Raw genomic sequence first — 18,327 nt, 5'->3', positions numbered from 1 at the left:
TGTGGTTATTTCTTCAAAACATTTTATAGGTGGTAAAAAGACACTATGAAAGTTTACCTGTAGGAAAGTTAGAATGTGTAGACCATTAAAAAGTCAGAAAAATGACTGATGTAGGTATTTTAAGTGAAAGTGAAATCAGTACAATTAGTTCAAATCACAGGGAATTGTGAATTTATAAATCCTTAAGCATAGAAATGACATATTCCAGTTACAGTTACAATACAGTTTCCTGTTTTTTTTTTTACAAAAAGTTAAACAAATGTACTTACTTGGCTTGCACTGCCTTAGCCTACCACTACTGTCGGCAAATTATTATTATTAATAATGATAATAATATTAATTAACTATTGTTTTTGTTGCACTGCATTCATTGAATTCTGAATTTCGCACACATAATTGAAAGCAATTTGTTTGTGTATAGTAGCCTAAAACATATCTGAAACATTTATCAAGCTTACGGATAATTGCGCGTGTATTTCTTAATCAATATGATTCTAAACTCATAATAAAGTATACTACAAAAAAACGATAAGTCCAGAATATGAACGCAAAACGTTTCATTTGACGTTAAGCATTTTACTCCCGTAGAAACTCATTATAAGAACGTTAAATGTAGCTTAATGCCTATTAGAATGTGCCCCTTTTTATGTTGAAATAACGACTTACAGTATGTCGAAAAAACGACTTATTATGTCAAAATAACGAGATATTATGTGGAAATAAATATTTCGACTTAAGTCGTTATTACAACATAATATCTCGTATTTCGACTTAAGTCGTTATTACGACAAGTCATTATTACAACATAATATCTTGTTATTTCGACTTAATATGTCGTTATAACGAGATATTATGTGGCAATAACGACTTGTTAGTGAAATAATGACTTATTAAAGGACAACTCTGGCACAAAATGAACCTTTGGTCTAATTACACATTGGTACATAGTCAACCGTTCTCTGAGATTTGTTTTCATGATTATCGAATGTAAAGAGTTTTATCTCTAAAATCTCTGTTTAGCGTATAACGCTAGTATATAGGGCATAGAGTAATGAAAATAAAAATCGCTAGTTAATACCACCAACATGTTGTTCATTTTGCACCAGAGTTGTCCTTTAAGTCGAAATAACTAGATATTATGTCGGAATAACGACTTAAGTCGTAATAACATGATATGATGTCGTAATAACAAGATATTATGGTGTAATAACAAGATATTATGTCGAAATAACGACTTATTAAGTCGATATAATGAGATACGTTTTCTTTCTTTTTTTTCTCACCTTGCGGTTCAGGGCTTCCGTAGTTAACCAAACATAGTAGGAAAAATAAATATTACAGTAGTCAATGCGGCCAGATCGCTTGGTTACAAATTTTCTTCCAAATATCTGTTTTTTTTTTTTCTTCAGCAAAACAAAGAAATGGATTCAGATTTGGAACAATTTGAGAGTGAGAAACGATGACAGAATTTTTACTTTTGGATGAACTATCTCTTTACTGTTTGAGAGGATGTCTAATAGTACAATAATTATTTTGTTCAAATGAGCAAAACAAATTGCTTTCCAAAATTTGCATTTAAGTAATTGATGCTCATGATGAGGACATTCAAAGCTAATTTATTCTAAGTAACACTGTAGATTCCCTCCCATAGATGTATAATGAATGATTATATAAACAAATTATAATATGCTTAGAGTTTATTTACTTGCTTTCACTATGTACTTACAAAGGATGTGAAAGGGTGATTATGAACCGGCGGCAGCAGCCAAACCAGCAGAGGTTTTGCGGGAAACACTGTCCCATAAATCACGTTTCTAACACGAGCGCTCTGCGGAAACACACTGCAGAGAGGAGACATCAATAACTCTAATTGTTTCCCACATAATAAATAATAAATGAGTTTTTAATCAAATGATGTGTTGCAGGAAAAGTTCCTATGTACATGTGACTTGATCAAGATTTTTGCATTACATGCATTACACTACAACATTAACCAGTTGATCTTCGGTAAATAAAATAATCCACATCATCCCTGTGGATGCCTATAATAAATAAATGGTAGTTTACTATTTTTTTTTTAGATGTTCTCAATGTGATCTACATCTCTCCCTGCAGACACAGTGTGCTGCCACCTGATTGGTTCACGCTTCAATAGCTGGATAGTAACCGGACTTGTGTGGGAGAGAGAGAGACATTTCCTACACACCTTTAGACAACACTCACCTCATGTAAAGGCAAAGGATTGGTGTAGTAGTGACACTAAAAGCCCACTGGCCTCTCCAAGTGAATTTTAATGAGATCTGGTTTTGTATTTTTAATCTTCCGTTTTATTGGCTATGACTGTATTTTTCTCGTTTAAACCAATACTTCAAATGCCATTCTTAACTGTAAGGCCATTCTGTATGTTACCGTTCCACAAAATCATGACTATTGTCTCTGCTATAAATAACCTGATGCAAAACAACACACACACAATCACACACCCCAAAGGGCTTTCTGCGTCTGTGGGTTGGATGGTTTGTTTTGGTGTGAAAGGTGACGTAACAGGTTGGGTGTGAGCCATCAGTCTAAGAGCTGGTATATGTTTGAGTAACAGACAACTGGTGCTTCACTGTAATCATCAGACCTAATAACACCCCGTAAAAGCCCCAATAGACTTGAAGCCCCAATAGACTAGTGCACCAGTCCATTTTGGGAAGTAAGTATCCCATTTACTTTTCCCATAGAGACATTGATTTTTTAGAAATAATGTATAATCCTTTCAAGACAGACTAAGCACAGCTCACAAAGAAGTCACTTACAAAGAACTCACTTTCGAATCAAGCAGCTTTCTCTTTTGGTCAAAGCAACAAATCAATGTAACCAGTTTGAACCAGTTGCAAAATCAGAATGGAGAAATCTTTCGCCCTCATTCGAATTTTCTGGTCGTATCGTGTGGATTCCAGTTGAAATTACTGGATTTTGGCCACAAGGATTCACTCAACAATGATAAATGTGGTCAAACCTTAAAGGGATACTCCACTTTTTTTGGAAATAGGCTCATTTTAAAACCCATCCCACCCCACCCCCGCCCCCAAAGTTAAACAGTTGGGTTTTACTATTTTCGAATCCATTCAGCCGGTTTTCTGATATTTTAACCAGACAGTTTCTGGTCTCATTGACTTCCATAGTAGGAAAAAAATATACTATGGAAGTCAATGAGACCAGAAACTGGCTGATTACTGATATTCTTTTAAAAATCAGAAAATCGGCTGAATGGATTCAAAAACGGTAAAACTCAACCGTTTAACTCTAGGGGAGTGGTAAAATGAGTCTACTTGAGTATCCCTTTAAGACAGTCACTTATTTTGGTCCTGAATGAATCGGTGTATTGAAGTGAATCTGTTGAGCAAATGATTCAGTGACTCTGAACAACAACAACAACCACTTGTTGCTAACCCTCAGAAAGAAGTGTTCAGTGCACATAAAACCCTATAGTTTCAGATTCAAGTATTTCCTTTGCAACACTTCAGCGAGTAGTTAATATTTGCAAATTAATTTTTCATGTCAATGCTCTTGTATTGTGATATATCTTGGAGCCTATGGAGAAAATAAACAGAATAAAGACTGCTATAAAAAGTGAACAGTCACTATTGCTTTCAGCCACACAGAAACAGATTCAGAAAAAAATATTCACATACACACTCATACTGTATGCACAAGCACACAACTCATCTGACCCGCATCTCAAGAGAACAAGACTCTATAATATGCATTAAATCCAGTAACGCCATGCAGCCCACAACTTCCTTAAGCCCTTTATCTTCCGCATATGGCTTCTGATCTTCTGTAATGCTGAATTAAGAATAATATCATTACTGTACTCTCTAAATGACCCCAGTTTTCTGGAAACGCTTTGAAACTTCTGGCCAGTTAAATCGATAAGGCGGAGAGAAGCAGAAATATGGATGCGTGTGGCCTTATTGTAAGTGTGTGTGTTTTAGGAAAAGACTGAGCCTCATTTGAATTTTTATTGCATAGTAGCTCATCAGAGGAGAAAAGCCCAGTAGAACAAAGGTGATTTCCAGCTTATTTATAATAAGAAGCGCTACTACCTGGCTCATTATCTTCCTGCTTAAACTTCTCACCCACAACAATGCATGGCATACTACACTGTAAGATCCAATATCCTCTTGTATCCCAAGTCACGTTTTTATCCTAAATGAATGAAGGCCCCATGTCCATTAGGAAAAAAAGAGGTGAATTTGCTGGTGGGCTTGGATAGAGGGCGCTTTTTTTCTACTTGCCTTTTTATGCTTCTAGTCGAGATAAAAGAAAAGCTCTGTTCGGAATAGCATACTACTTGCTATTTGTACAGTATGTACTATACACTGTGCACAGTTATGCAAATTGTGTGTGATCAATAACTTGAAATGCTACAACTAAGCAACTTGAGGACACTGCATAAAATACCATATCTCACAATACAATGCAGTAATAAAAATGCACTGCGTCCGAATATGACTACTTCTATATGATACAATACGTTCAAATTTAATAGTAGTCACAAAACAGTGGGCGAAATGTACCCTGTGCTTTTGAAGTGCACACTCGATGGACACTTTACAATCCCACGAGACCACAGGAGAGGATTTATGAATTGTTGAAGTGATGCAATGTCACATGCTATAATGACAACATTGCAAATGTAAATATAGAACCTACTATATATAGTATGCCATTTTGGATGCAACATTCGTTTTTGCCTCATTATTTGCATTCTGTGAGCAATATGCTAGTATCATTCTGAACAAAGATTGTAATTCCCAAGACAATTTGAATGAGACTATCATTACAAGGAGAGATTATGAGTGTAGATAACATTGCAAAAAGCCAAATAAGAAGGAGGTCATCACTAATTCTCTCAGGTTTATGAAAAAGTAAATATGCCTGGAAAGGAAAATCACCTTTGTCTTTTTGGCACATACTCAAGGCAGATGTTTGGAAACATATTGTTCCTTTTTCTTAAGTACACTCTCAGAAAAAATGGTATAAAAGCTGTCACTGAGGCTGTACTTTTTCAAAAGGTACACTTTTGTACCCAAAGGCTGCATTTTGGTACCTTAGTGGTACATATTATCTCATGAAATGGACATATTAGCACCTAAAATGTACATATTAGCACCTAAAATGTACATATTAACACTCAAAAGGTAAATATTAGCACCTAAAATGTAACTATTATCATCTAAAATGTACATATTAACACCAAAAATGTACATATTAGCTCATGAAATGGACATATTAGCACCTACAATGGACAAAAGTTTGCCTTTTGAAAAGGTACAGCCCCAGTGACAGCTTTTGTACCTTTTTTCTGAGAGTGTATGATTACGTTTAACCTGTTTTGAGAGTTTATCAACTCCTTGACTGCACGGGTTATAGAAAATTTGATTTGGTCGGTATTATACAGTATTATTGGTTTATGTTAAGCTTCATAAACAGTATCTGTGTCAACTACTGCAATTAACAGTTTACTCGTACATCGACCAGCAAAAAATGCTTTGACTGAAATACACATAATATTTTTCTCTTTAGATTTACATTTTCAATGTAAGTGCATGATTGTCAAATCAGAAAGAGTTAAAACTATTTTCTGTGCAATTGACCACCTGATGTTGTTGATCAAGCTTAACTTCATTTAATGTACAATAGTCTTTGATTTCGATCAGTTTCGTTGCATCTCCCGAGATGTGTCACATCAATAGTTGACGCTTTTATTGAATAAAGTCTCCTTGTTATAGTAATTAATTTATAGATAATACAGGGATTTGTTTGGGAGCCTGCAAAAGATTGCTTTCGATTCTCAATGGGCCTGTTGAGACGAATGCTTGGCCTTTCGTTTTATCTCACATGTCACTTTAGATAGCTCAGCTGACATCCATCAGGAGAAACACTGAGGGAAGAAAGGAGAAAAGGTGAGAGAAGAAGAAAAACAGATAGAAAGACGGGTAGAGGGAGATAGATAGATAGAAGCAGAAACCAGAAGATAAAGAGAGAGCGAGAGCTGCTAGCTGACAATGAGCCTAGGAAACATTTCATCGCTGAAAGGACACACAAGCATCACAGTTTTCACAAATTAGAGATTGTGGTCTTATACAAAATAAAACTCACTTTCTTTGTTGTAAAAGAAATATATTAATAAACACATGCTTAGTCACGTCAAATATTAATATGACATGGCAAACTAACAATGAACTGTCTACACTTTCCTTGTTTAAATAAACATTTGGAAGATTAAGAAAATGACAATACATGTTCAAATGCAAACGCCTCCTCAGGTGGAGGTACAGATGAGCATTATTACCCTTTTCTGACACCCTCGGCCTAGTAACGTAGCGTGTGATTAGCTGGAATGGCTGAATTGAATTGGATTTCAATTACTGCATGTCTGGTCACGTCTGAGAGAGTCACAGCTGGGTGAGGGGAGCAGCCCGCTCGTTCAGTATCACAGGAGGGCCACGGCTCTGATACGCTGGAGAAAGAACTTCAGATGTTTGGGACGGCAGTTTGACGGCTATTGTTGAACAAATTAATGGATTTTCCACACAAAGACGTGGACACATTTGTGCAAAGAGAATGTGTAAATGTGTCAACAGTCCTGTAGCCACTAGCTAAACATAGCAGCACTATTAGCTTAGCAACAGTAGCATCAATAAATAGTGTAGCTTTTCATTAATGGGCTATTTTGTTTCAAATGAATGTGTAAAATGACAAAACACTGTACTGTGCACACAGAATTATATTGCTATTCAGGAAAAGTTGTTTATATCCCTGTGTAACATTTCTACACCACTAAACCATGGTCAAATCACAGTAACATACTGCTTCTTGTTGCTTATTTCTATTTGATATTTCTCATTAAAGGGTTAGTTCATCCAAAAATTAAAATTATGTCATTAATGACTCACGTTCCAAGCCCGTAAGACCTTTCATCTTCATAACACAGTTTAAGATATTTAAGATTTAGTCCGAGAGTTTTCTGTCCCTTCATTGAAAATGTGTATACTGTCCTTGTCCAGAAAGGAAATAAAGACAGTGGGTTAGTTAGAATGTTTTGAAGCATCAAAAACACATTTTGGTCCAAAAATAACAAAAACTACAACTTTTTTCAGCATTGTATTGTCTTCCATTTCTGTTGTCGAGCCATGTTCAGTGACGCTGACGTAAGACGCTACTGACGTGTTAACAGTGCGCCTGAGCTTCGTTTACAGTCTGAGGTACGCTGTAAACAAAACAATGACAATGACAACAGAACCGGAAGAGAATACAATGCTGAATAAAGTCGTAGTTTTTGTTATTTTTAGACCAAAATGTATTTTCTATGCTTCAAAACATTCTAACTAATCCACTGATGTCATATGGACTACTTTAATGATGTCTTTATTTTCTTTCTGGACAAGGACAGTATACCGTACACAGGCCTACATTTTCAATGGAGGGATAGAAAGCTCTCTGAGTAAATATATAATATCATAAACTGTGTTCCGAAGATGAACGGAGGTCTTACGGGCTTGGAACGACATGAGGGAGAGTCATTAATGACATAATTTTGGTGAACTAACCCTTTAATATAGATAGGTTTATAGTCTAATTAAGCATATTGTAAATAGTTAGCTACTTTGTTAGTAAATCGTTAAGCTACACTATAGATAACCATAACTTGACTGTTGTTTACCGATTTAAAATATGAAATTATTTTAAATAGCTTCCCAACATTGTGTGTGTATAAAACCATGTGCATGTACACACATTTTAGTGATGTATGTTGATTTATTCACATGTGCACACATGAGTGTCTCGTGTGACTATTATGAGGATTAGCTGAGCAATATGATCTGAGACGCACGCAAACACCCGATGGGTAGTATTTAGGCTGCTTTACGTTGCGCTGCCTGTGACACCTTCTGTAACACACACACACTACAACATACACAAAGATTATCAGCCAATCAACACATTTCTCAAGTGGGCTCTTCTAATCATCAGCAGACCACTTAAGGATCCACAGCTATCAAATACACCGGTATGTGTTAGTTAAAACAGTGTCTGAGTGTGGAGGTTGAGAGGTTGTTGGCGTTTATGGAGTGAGTCTGATTGGGACGGATCCCTTCTCTTGAGCGCCTGGTCATCAGAAACTTCACCGGGAAGCTCCTTTGGGGTTTATACACATACATTACATAACCATACATTTACAAACCAGACTTGTGTAATCATTTAATTATTTTCAGGTGTTAGAAAACATGATTTACTATTTACAAAAATCTGGTAATATGTTTTAGAATTGAAAGCCTTTTACAGCCTAATATGCTTACTTTTTTAAATCACTAATTCTTTACCATGCCATTTCTAAGGATAGGACAAGAATAAAACTCGGTTTTAGCTTGTGCTAATAAGCAACCACGCAAAAACCCACATCAACCACCTAGAATTGCCCCATCAATCACTCAGAACATCCTAGGAACCACACAGCAACATCCTAGCAATCCTGTAGCAACCACCACCCTATCAACCACCTAGCAAACACTCAGAACATCCAACCACATAGCAACACCTTAGCAAAAATACCCAGAAACCCCTATCAACCACCCAGGACATTCTAGGAACCACATAGCAACACCCTAGAAGAACTACCCAGAAACCCCTATCAACCACCCAGAACATCCTAGGAACCACATAGCAACACCCTAGCAAATATACCCAGAAACCCCTATCAACCACCTAGCATTGGCCTATCAACCACCCAGAACATCCTTGGAACCACATAGCAACACCCTAGCAAATATACCCAGAAACCCCTATCAACCACCTAGCATTGGCCTATCAACCACCCAGAACATCCTTGGAACCACATAGCAACACCCTAGCAAAAATACCCAGAAACCCCTATCAACCACCTAGCATTGGCCTATCAACCACCCAGAACATCCTAGGAACCACATAGCAACACCCTAGCAAAAATACCCAGATATAGGGCAGTGCTAATGTGTTGCTAGGTGGTTGATAGAGGTTATCAACCACCTAGCAACACATTAGCAATGCCCTATAGCAACAACTCAGAACACCCTAGCAATGATGTAGTAACCACCACCCAGAACACCCATATCAACCACCAAGTAACCATTTGGAAAATTATAGCAACGACATGCTTGCTACCCGACATAGCAATGCCCTAGCAACCACCCAGAAAGGACTAGCAATGCTGTAGCAACCACCCAGACCACTATAGCAACCCCATAGACAACATACCAGAAAACACATTAGTAACAAACAAGCCCTGGCAACCACTGACTTTTTTCAATGTAGTATGATGTAAATTGACAACAGTTCCTGAACAATTCATGAAGTGCAAAATGCTATCTCTAATATGATCTAATATATCTTATCATGAGAAATTATGCCATAATTTTTCCATTTGTCTTCAAAAGAAATAAGCAATCATCATGGCATTAATAGGTGACTCAGTACTGGAGCTAATACACCCATAGACAGAGAAGGCACATCAGGAGTATTTTATTCGAGTTCTCCTGACACACGCAGGCAAATACACTCAGCAGAACTAGCGTGTGTGATACGTCCCTGCTTGCGTTTGAGAGCCCTGTGGGTTGGCAGGCAGCGGTGCTCAGGTTTAAGAGCGGTTCAACAAGCTTTTGTCGGCTTCCTCAGCACTTTTTTCCTCTTCAAAAAGAGCAGGAAGAGGTTTAAGCTGTCAGCGAAACACAACTGTCACATCCCTCTGTGTTTTCACATAAGCACAAGGAGCTGAGGCCATCGGGAAATAATATGTGTATTGTTTAAGTCAGTCTTCTCAGCAAACACACCAACTAATGTCTGCGAGTAGTGCTGACAGCGACCAGTGACCGAGCAAACTGAAAATAGCTTCTGGACATAAAATAAGTCAGAGAAGCAAATTTATCAGACGTAAACAGAGCAATGTTAAATTTGGTATGACCTCTCTCCCAACAATATCCAATGCTGATTCAACAAATATAATAATATAAATATATATATATAAAAAATTATACTAATAAATATATATATTAGGGCTGTCAAATGATTAATCACGATTAATCATATCCAAAATAAAAGTTTTTGTTTACATAATTATTTTGTATGTATATAAATACACACACATGTATGTATATTTAAGAAAAAAATTATTATTTATATATAAAATATTTATATTTATATATAATATAAATTATATATAAATCTATATACAGTATATAAATGGAAATATTTCTTAAATATATACAAGCATGTGTGTGTATTTTTTTATATATATATATATATATATATATATATAATTATACACAGTGCATCCACATATATCATGTAAACAAAAACTTTTATTTTGGATGTGATCATTCACGATTAATCATTTGACAGCCCTAATATATATAATCTAGGGCTGTGCAAAGATTAATTGTGATTAATCGCATTCAAAATAAAAGTTTGTGTTTATATAATATATGTGTGTGTTTTGTGTATATTTTTTGTATAAATAAATATATATATATATATATATATATATATATATATATATATATATATAGTACATATAAATATATATAATATAATATAATATATATATATATATATATATATATATATTTATTAAGAACACATTTTCTTAAATATACACATGAATGTATGTTTATTTATACAAAATAATTATACACAGCACACACAAATATATTATGTAAACTTTTATTTTGGATGCGATTAATCGCAAATTAATCTTTGCACAGCCCAAAAATAATCATCTATTTCTAATTTAATTAAAAAACATTTCTTTGTGTAAAATCCTTGTATATTTATATATTTAGAGACATTATTTAACATACATTTTCAGGTTTCATAAAATGCAAGTTTACAGTTATTATATTATATAATATAATAAAAGAAGGTGACAAAAGGACAAAAAAAAAAACTTGCTTGGAAAGTTTTTCCCTTTAACATCTTGTTTTCATGAGCTGCCGTATTGATTCTGAGCAGGTTCAGTACATCTGCAGTACAGTTTGTCTCTTTCTATTCGCACAGTTCTCCATTAAAATCAGCCTAATAGCCTGTGAGAGGACTGAAAGTGCCCTTCCTCTTTTCTCTCGTCCGGCATCAGGGATCTACAGAGCCGTGCATCAACTGACGGCAGCTAATGGAAGTAATCCAAGTTGATTAGCAGACACCAAAGCCATCACTTGTTTTCACACCCCATTGCAAATGACACAGAGACCAAAAAGAAAAAAAAAAGATGGTGTATAGCAGGGGTATTTTGTCAAAGGCTGATAAAACAGAGACCAAAAACAAAATTATTATTTATTTTAAGCTACTAGGCTAAATATGGATGTATGGATTACAACATATAACAACTAGCAATGAATACAAAGAAAGAGAGAGAAAGAGGAAGGAGAGATGCATGGAGAGAGATAGTTTGCCATGCATGAAGGTTACTGTTGGCAGGACACTATATGAAGATTCACTGATAGCACTGAGGCTGTTTTTTTGTTGTTGTTTTTTTGCCTGCAAGCCCGCATGTGTTAAATTCACTCCACCTGCTTTTCTATCACTGACTGTCTTTCTTTTTTTTGTGTCATCTTCTCATGTCTGTCTCTTTCGCTCTCTTAGAACGACTCCTGGGGAAAGCAGTACTCTTACGCCCTATTTAAGGCCATGAGTCACATGTTGTGTATCGGGTACGGGGCCAGGGCGCCTGTCAGCATGTCAGACCTTTGGATCACCATGCTCAGTATGATCGTGGGCGCCACCTGTTACGCCATGTTTGTGGGCCACGCCACAGCCCTCATCCAGTCTCTGGACTCGTCCCGACGACAGTACCAAGAGAAGGTAAGCGCAACCTCATCCGTTTCATTCACCTGGCTGCTTTGTTTGCAGGTACGCACGCGTTATTTTGATATTTACACCACCGTGCCTTCATTGGACGGGCATGCGATCTTACAACACCATGATAGCGTAGCAATCTTTGTCATCATCATGTATCACATTATGAGCTCATCAATCATTCAAGAATGACTTTGATATTGATCTAACGTCAAAGAAATTCTATCTCTGCTACATAGGTAGAAGGCGGCATGTGTCAGACAAACATGTACAGGTTCAGGGCTGGAATCTACAGGTCTAGAATTATATGTGTTTGAATAAGCAAAAATGTGCCTTTTGTATCACTGCAACGGTATATATTATGATATAAAATGATTATTATATTTTTAATAATATTATTTAAATAATCCCAAATTGATTATTATTAATTACTAATTAATATGAGTTATTATTAAAATATATTATATGATTATTTAAATGAGTCATTATTCTTATTCCTCTTAATAATAATAATAATAATCAATAAAAATTGATTATTAATAATCACTGATTCATATGATGTATTATTAAAACATATTGATTATGATTTATTGATTATTTAAAAAAGAAAGAAGTAAAAATAAGATTAATACACATCCTTTATTCAAAAATATTATGGTTTTGATTAAGTATTACTAAGATGATGTTGTTATTATTATTACGGTTAAGAATAATACATTTTCTCAATTATTAAATATTAAAATCATTCTTAATTCAGTAATTCATACTTTTGATTATTCTAAAATATTACAATTATGATTAATACATTTTTCAACTTAATAATAATAATTTCACATATGTTAACTATTTAAAAACAATTAATATAATTATTACTATTATTCTCACAAATAAAGTCTGGAATAATTGCAATTGAAATTTTTATTATACAACTTTTAATTTTAAAACAGCTAATTCTACATTACAGCAGCAAGCAGCTACATTACAAAGCTCTTTTTTTTCTCATAACATGATGTTTCTTCGCCAATCTCGCGTGTAAACAGCATATACCTGTAGCGGTATCAGCACAGACATCTACCGCGGTGTGTAATTCTCTCTTGCACAGGTTTTTGGACGAGTGCGATCACTGCTTGACACTGTTCTGCTGTTCTCTGACCTCAGTTGTTCAGTCTTATGTACTGTGATACTTAAGTCATCAACTCTGAGGTGCCACAGCGTATTGATTCCACTTCATCTAAACAGCATGCAGCTTCCTCCCTGAGATACCATGAGAGGAGGGATTGTCAGATTATCCCTCATTCTAGCATTCTGTCTGAGTGCTTGTTGTACCGGTAGTGAATCATTATATCCTCATGCTTTCAAAGAGGATTTATCCCATGTGAAAGACAAAAACACTCTCTCTGGACCAAAGCATGTGCAAGAGGAGCCAGAGCTGCTTTGTCCCATGGTAGGAGGGGTTTTCTCATCTGGGACCTCAACGAGCCAGGTTAACTTCACAACGTCATGCCAACATGAGCCATCAGCTTTGCCATTTAATACCATTAGTGGATGATGGAAAGACGATATGGGAATGGAGAGAATGGGATTGTTCTCCAGGGAGCTGGCACAGACTTAATGAAAAATAATTATGTTGAATAGGCAACACTGTCAGAGAAAGATTGTACCTTTAGAGGTGTAACAGCTTGTTTCTAGGCAGTTCCCTAAAAAAAAAATTTTTTTTTTTTTTAACTTATCTATACCTTTTGAGGTTACCGAATAGGCTTCTCAGATGTTTCATAAGAAAAAAGATCACAGTAACTTCACTTATGGAAGTTGAACTCTAACATTTTTGAGCTGAATACTATAAATATCTGAGCTGTATACTATCCACGGTCAAAAGTTTGGAGTCTGTAACTGTTTTTTTGTGGAATGAAAGCAATACTTTAATTCAGCAAAGATGTATTTAATTGATCAAAAGTGACAACATTTTAGCATTTTGCTTTTTCAGAATGCTAAAATCTTAAAAAGTAATTGTTTTCAACATTACTGATAATAAGAAATGTTTACTGAGCAGCAAATCAGCATATTACAATGATTTTTGAAAAGAATGATGTGACACCGAAGACTGGAGTAATGATGCTGAAACACAGCAAAAAAAATCCTCATTTGTGTCTATTTTTATTTCTCCTAAATTCAACACCTGATTCAAAGTTGATACTTAAAAGAGACACAGCTGAAACGCAATTAATGGCGCTTTTCCAGTACACAGTACCGGCTAGACTCGACTCGGCTCGCCTTTGTTTGGTTTTCCACTGTGTAAAAGTTGTACCTGTACCTGCTTTCTGTTACTTTTTTTTATAAGTAGACTCGCCTCCGTCGAAGTTCTGAGAGAGCTAAGGCGATACTAAAATGTCACGTGAAAACAATGCCGACTGATTGGTCAGAGAAAATCGTCACCATTCACTGCGTCGTCATTGTACATGCCAGATGGAGTATCCAGAATATCCCCGCCATTTTTAAATAGTTTGGCCAGAGATAGTTGCTAAACTAGCTATTATTATGGCAACTCAGAAGAATACACCGTGGTCAAACGAGGAGGTGCAGACTTTCCTTTGTTTGGTTGCCGAAGAGAGGATCCTGCAAGAGATTGATAGGGCAACGAGGAACGAAAGGTGTCGCTATGACGACCGGGTACTATTTGTGGCGGTACTGTCTGCAATGGAAAACGGTGCGAAAAGCGAGCCGAGTCGAGTCGAGTAGAGTCAAGCTGATACTGGTAATGGAAAACCGTCATAAGTCACCTGGGCTCATTTATATGCAATTATTTCATGCATTTAAGCATTTGGATGAAAAGTTTAAATTTCTTTATCATGTGTAGCATTCTATAAGCTGCTTTAGGGCCTGTTCACATATCGCGTCTTTTGCGCGCTCAAGTTCATTATTTCAAATGTATGCTCCCTCATAATGGAAGCGACGCGCCGCATCGAGATAAAAACATCTCAACTTTTCAGAATGCCGCAAGCGCACCATAAGCGCACAGTAGGTCACATGACAAGAACCAACCAGAGCACAACCACCCTAGCGCTTTGGAAAAAGGAGAATGCGGCACGCCCAGTGTTTTCAGCCGCTATATGTGAATCCGGCCTTAGGAAATAAACTGTGTGCTAAATGACGTCAATATACATTCCAACATAGGATCCGACTGCTATCCAGAGACTTGACTCTAGCTCAGTTGTGGCTGCTGTTTAAAATAACATCTAGGAGTTTTCTTGCATTTATAAAGTTGCATTTTCTCATTACAGCCAGCTCTTACATCTTATTGATTGACAAAGCCATTTAGCTGAAACCTTTTAGTGGAACAAAGTGTGGGATTTCCAAGTTAATGAGATTCCTTTACTTTGGAAAACAGGGTGCCGCACACATCCATGGGCCATGCATACCATCAATTTCCCTGTCATGGCTGCTGTGCACGGGCTTATCTGAGTTGCACACGGAGCTGGTGTCACCTTCACTGCGACAATGACACAGCGGTCTGAAACAGACAAAGGGCTTCTATGAATTTACATCTCTGTCTGTCCCAGCACTCTTATTCCCGACTCTTATCTTCAATTTAAATATGATTTTTTGACCTTGCCGTGGCCGTGTAGCGTTTGACACAAAGAGCAGTGTTACACACTTCACTTAGAATCGCAATGTCACCGCTGTGGTTTCATCCCGCCATAATGCCAATTAAAATCTGGCTCCATTGCAAATGGATATTAGATACAGCTCCCCGGCCCAGAGATCTGCAAAATACATTCATATCGAACTGGCTTCTCAGTGGTCACTATATATAAACAGCAGAGGTCAAATGACAAAGCCAATGTCACTGGCCAATACTGCCGAGAACAAAGGCATCGCTGGTCACCACCATACAGTAGGACTTATTTTGGAGAAGCACGCTAAAGCACAGCACGCTAATTAAATTAATTAAACAAATAAAACATTAAAAATGTATGATACAATTTTTTTAAATGTGTGTATATATATATATATATATATATATATATATATATATACAGTATATATATATGAAGAGTTCAGATGCAAAAGCCTCTAAGTGCCATTTGAAATTTTCTTCTAGAATGATCATTTTTATCAAGCTTGTATATTTAAGTTCAGTGATTTCACTTAAATGGCAATGATAATTACCTATTAATTGTTATTTAAGTGAAATTACTGAACTTAAATATACAAGTTTGATAAAAATCATCTTTAAAGAAGAAAATTTCAAATGGCATTTAGAGGCTTTTGCATCTGAACTCTTCATATATATATATATATATATATATATATATATATATATATATATATATACAGTATATATAAATGAAAAAACTACACTAATGACTTATCACTACACTAAGTGTTAAAAAGCATAAATCAACCTGGATAACTAGGATTTTAAACTTTTCCAAAACTATTGATCTGCCTTGTACACCGCCTATTAGGGTTGTCAAAAGTAGTTAAGTCAATACTTAAATTTTCAAAACTTAAACCTACCAGGCTCTCTGAAGTATTGATGGTCCCGGTAGTATACCAAGCACCAGGTCAATCCGGTACCCAGAGCCGATCATGACCTACCTGGGACCCTAAGCAAAATTCTGTTAAGGGGCCCTCCTTCCTGACCCTTGAGCCATGTAAACCATTTGCCATTGCCACACAGTCACACCTGACACCCCAGTGCTCCCAATACAATCCAACCTCCTTTAACCAGTACTAATAAAAATGTAATTCCTGATATCATAAATAGACATCGTTACTTGAAAAAGTACATGCTTAATATCAAGAATTCACATTTTAAATAGTACAAATTGAATTATTGATTTCAAAAATGCACCCTATGAATGAAAATAAGCTAAAATGGATTGAATGTCACTGTGTTTTAAATGATAAAAGCAATACTTGATACTTGATGCATCCATATTGGCCAGTATGTCCAGCCAGTCAACATTTGAAATGCAATAGCCTATAAATTAATAGTTAATGTCAATACATTGCTTTCCATCTTGCTTTATTGCAGAGTTATAACTAAACTGACTTGTAGACTAGATCATTATTGTCTTGTTTTAAAAGTCTGTGCTTGTATAATGAGGAGGGCCATCACACCAAATGTTGTAAACTTTGATTGATGCGCTTTGACGCGAGGGGGAGGCGAGGCCTTGAGTAATTTGCAGGGCCCTAGGTAACTTGCGTAGAGTGCATATAGGGCTGATCTGCTCTGTCGGTACCCGCTGATAGCCGGCTGTCTGTGAAGAGCGACAAAGGTTTCTATTTACAATGTGTTTTTGCAGCATTGAGCATTGTAGCCTATTACAGACATGTTTGTTGAGAGCGCAAACACAATGGCCAATCAGAGGCATTTAAGATAGTTAGAATCCGCTCAATAGAGCGGTGCAGGGATGACGTATTTTAGTAGGCCAACCTAGAAGTTCGCATCACCCTTGTTCTCTCAACAAAAACCCTATATGATTTTTCCACTAGCTTTTGGATTATTGCAGATAAGCTCTGTGACCAACGAAAGTTTGACTCTTACAAGTATTGTTGATTTTCACAAATTAACACAACATATGAAGTTTGAAGCATGAATACATTCAGAAGAAGGCAAAAGCTAAATGTAGTCATAAAACGAACTACACCACAGTCACATGACTTCAACGTCACTATCATTAAAGGATTAGTTCACTTTTGAAAAAACTTTTGCTGATAATTTACTCACCCCCATGTCATCCAAGATGTCCATGTCTTTCTTTCCTCAGTCGAAAAGAAATTAAGGTTTTTGATGAAAACATTCCAGGATTTTTCTCCATATAATGGACCTTCAATGGGAACCGGATGGTTCAAGTATCAAAAGACGGTTTATAACTGTTTCAGATGCAGCTTCAAATGTTTTTAAACGATATCAGACGATGAATAAGGGTTTTATCATGCGAAACGATCGGTTATTTCAAAACTTATTCCAAAAATGTAACTTTTATAAGGACAAATGCTAGCCTTGGTATATTCTGTGAGGCGCGTTTGCAATGTCACATATTACGTAATTACGTTCAAAAGGTCACGGGCGACGTAGCCGAAAGTACAGAGTCAGTGTTTACAAGTTGAACGCATAGGTTGAACGTGCAAACTAACTCAAACACCGTTTACAAAAAAAGGAATTTAAAGGAAAAACAACGATGTCGGACGATTTTGATTCTGTACTTCCGGCTACGTCGCCCGTGACCTTTTGAACGTAATTACGTATTATGTGACGTTACAAACGCGCCTCAGAGAATATAGCAAGGCTAGCATTTGTCCTTAAAAAAGTAAAATTTTTGGAATAAGTTTTGAAATAACCGATCGTTTCGCATGATAAGACCCTTATTCATCGTCTGGTGTCGTTTAAAGACATTTGAAGCTGCATCTGAAACAGTTATTAACCGTCTTTTGATACTTGAA

The 18,327-nt window shown here is 36.1% G+C and overlaps 1 protein-coding gene and 1 long non-coding RNA gene across 2 annotated transcripts in view; one reads left to right on the top strand and one right to left on the bottom strand.

The window, feature by feature from the left end:
- The window catches only part of LOC120490739 (uncharacterized), a 56,969-nt gene that overhangs the window by 5,767 nt on the left and 32,875 nt on the right, over positions 1-18,327 (bottom strand). The gene's annotated exons all lie outside the window — the stretch shown is intronic.
- The window catches only part of hcn1 (hyperpolarization activated cyclic nucleotide-gated potassium channel 1), a 112,238-nt gene that overhangs the window by 62,318 nt on the left and 31,593 nt on the right, over positions 1-18,327 (top strand). The window contains exon 4 of the mRNA XM_039688126.2: positions 11,665-11,883. Coding sequence (XP_039544060.1) covers positions 11,665-11,883 — 219 coding nt within the window. The remainder of the gene's footprint in view (positions 1-11,664; positions 11,884-18,327) is intronic.

This window comes from Pimephales promelas, chromosome 19 (assembly GCF_988280905.1).
Source record: "Pimephales promelas chromosome 19, fPimPro1.hap1.1, whole genome shotgun sequence".
Classification (NCBI taxonomy): domain Eukaryota; kingdom Metazoa; phylum Chordata; class Actinopteri; order Cypriniformes; family Leuciscidae; genus Pimephales; species Pimephales promelas.
This window is presented reverse-complemented; position numbering and strand designations above follow the sequence as displayed.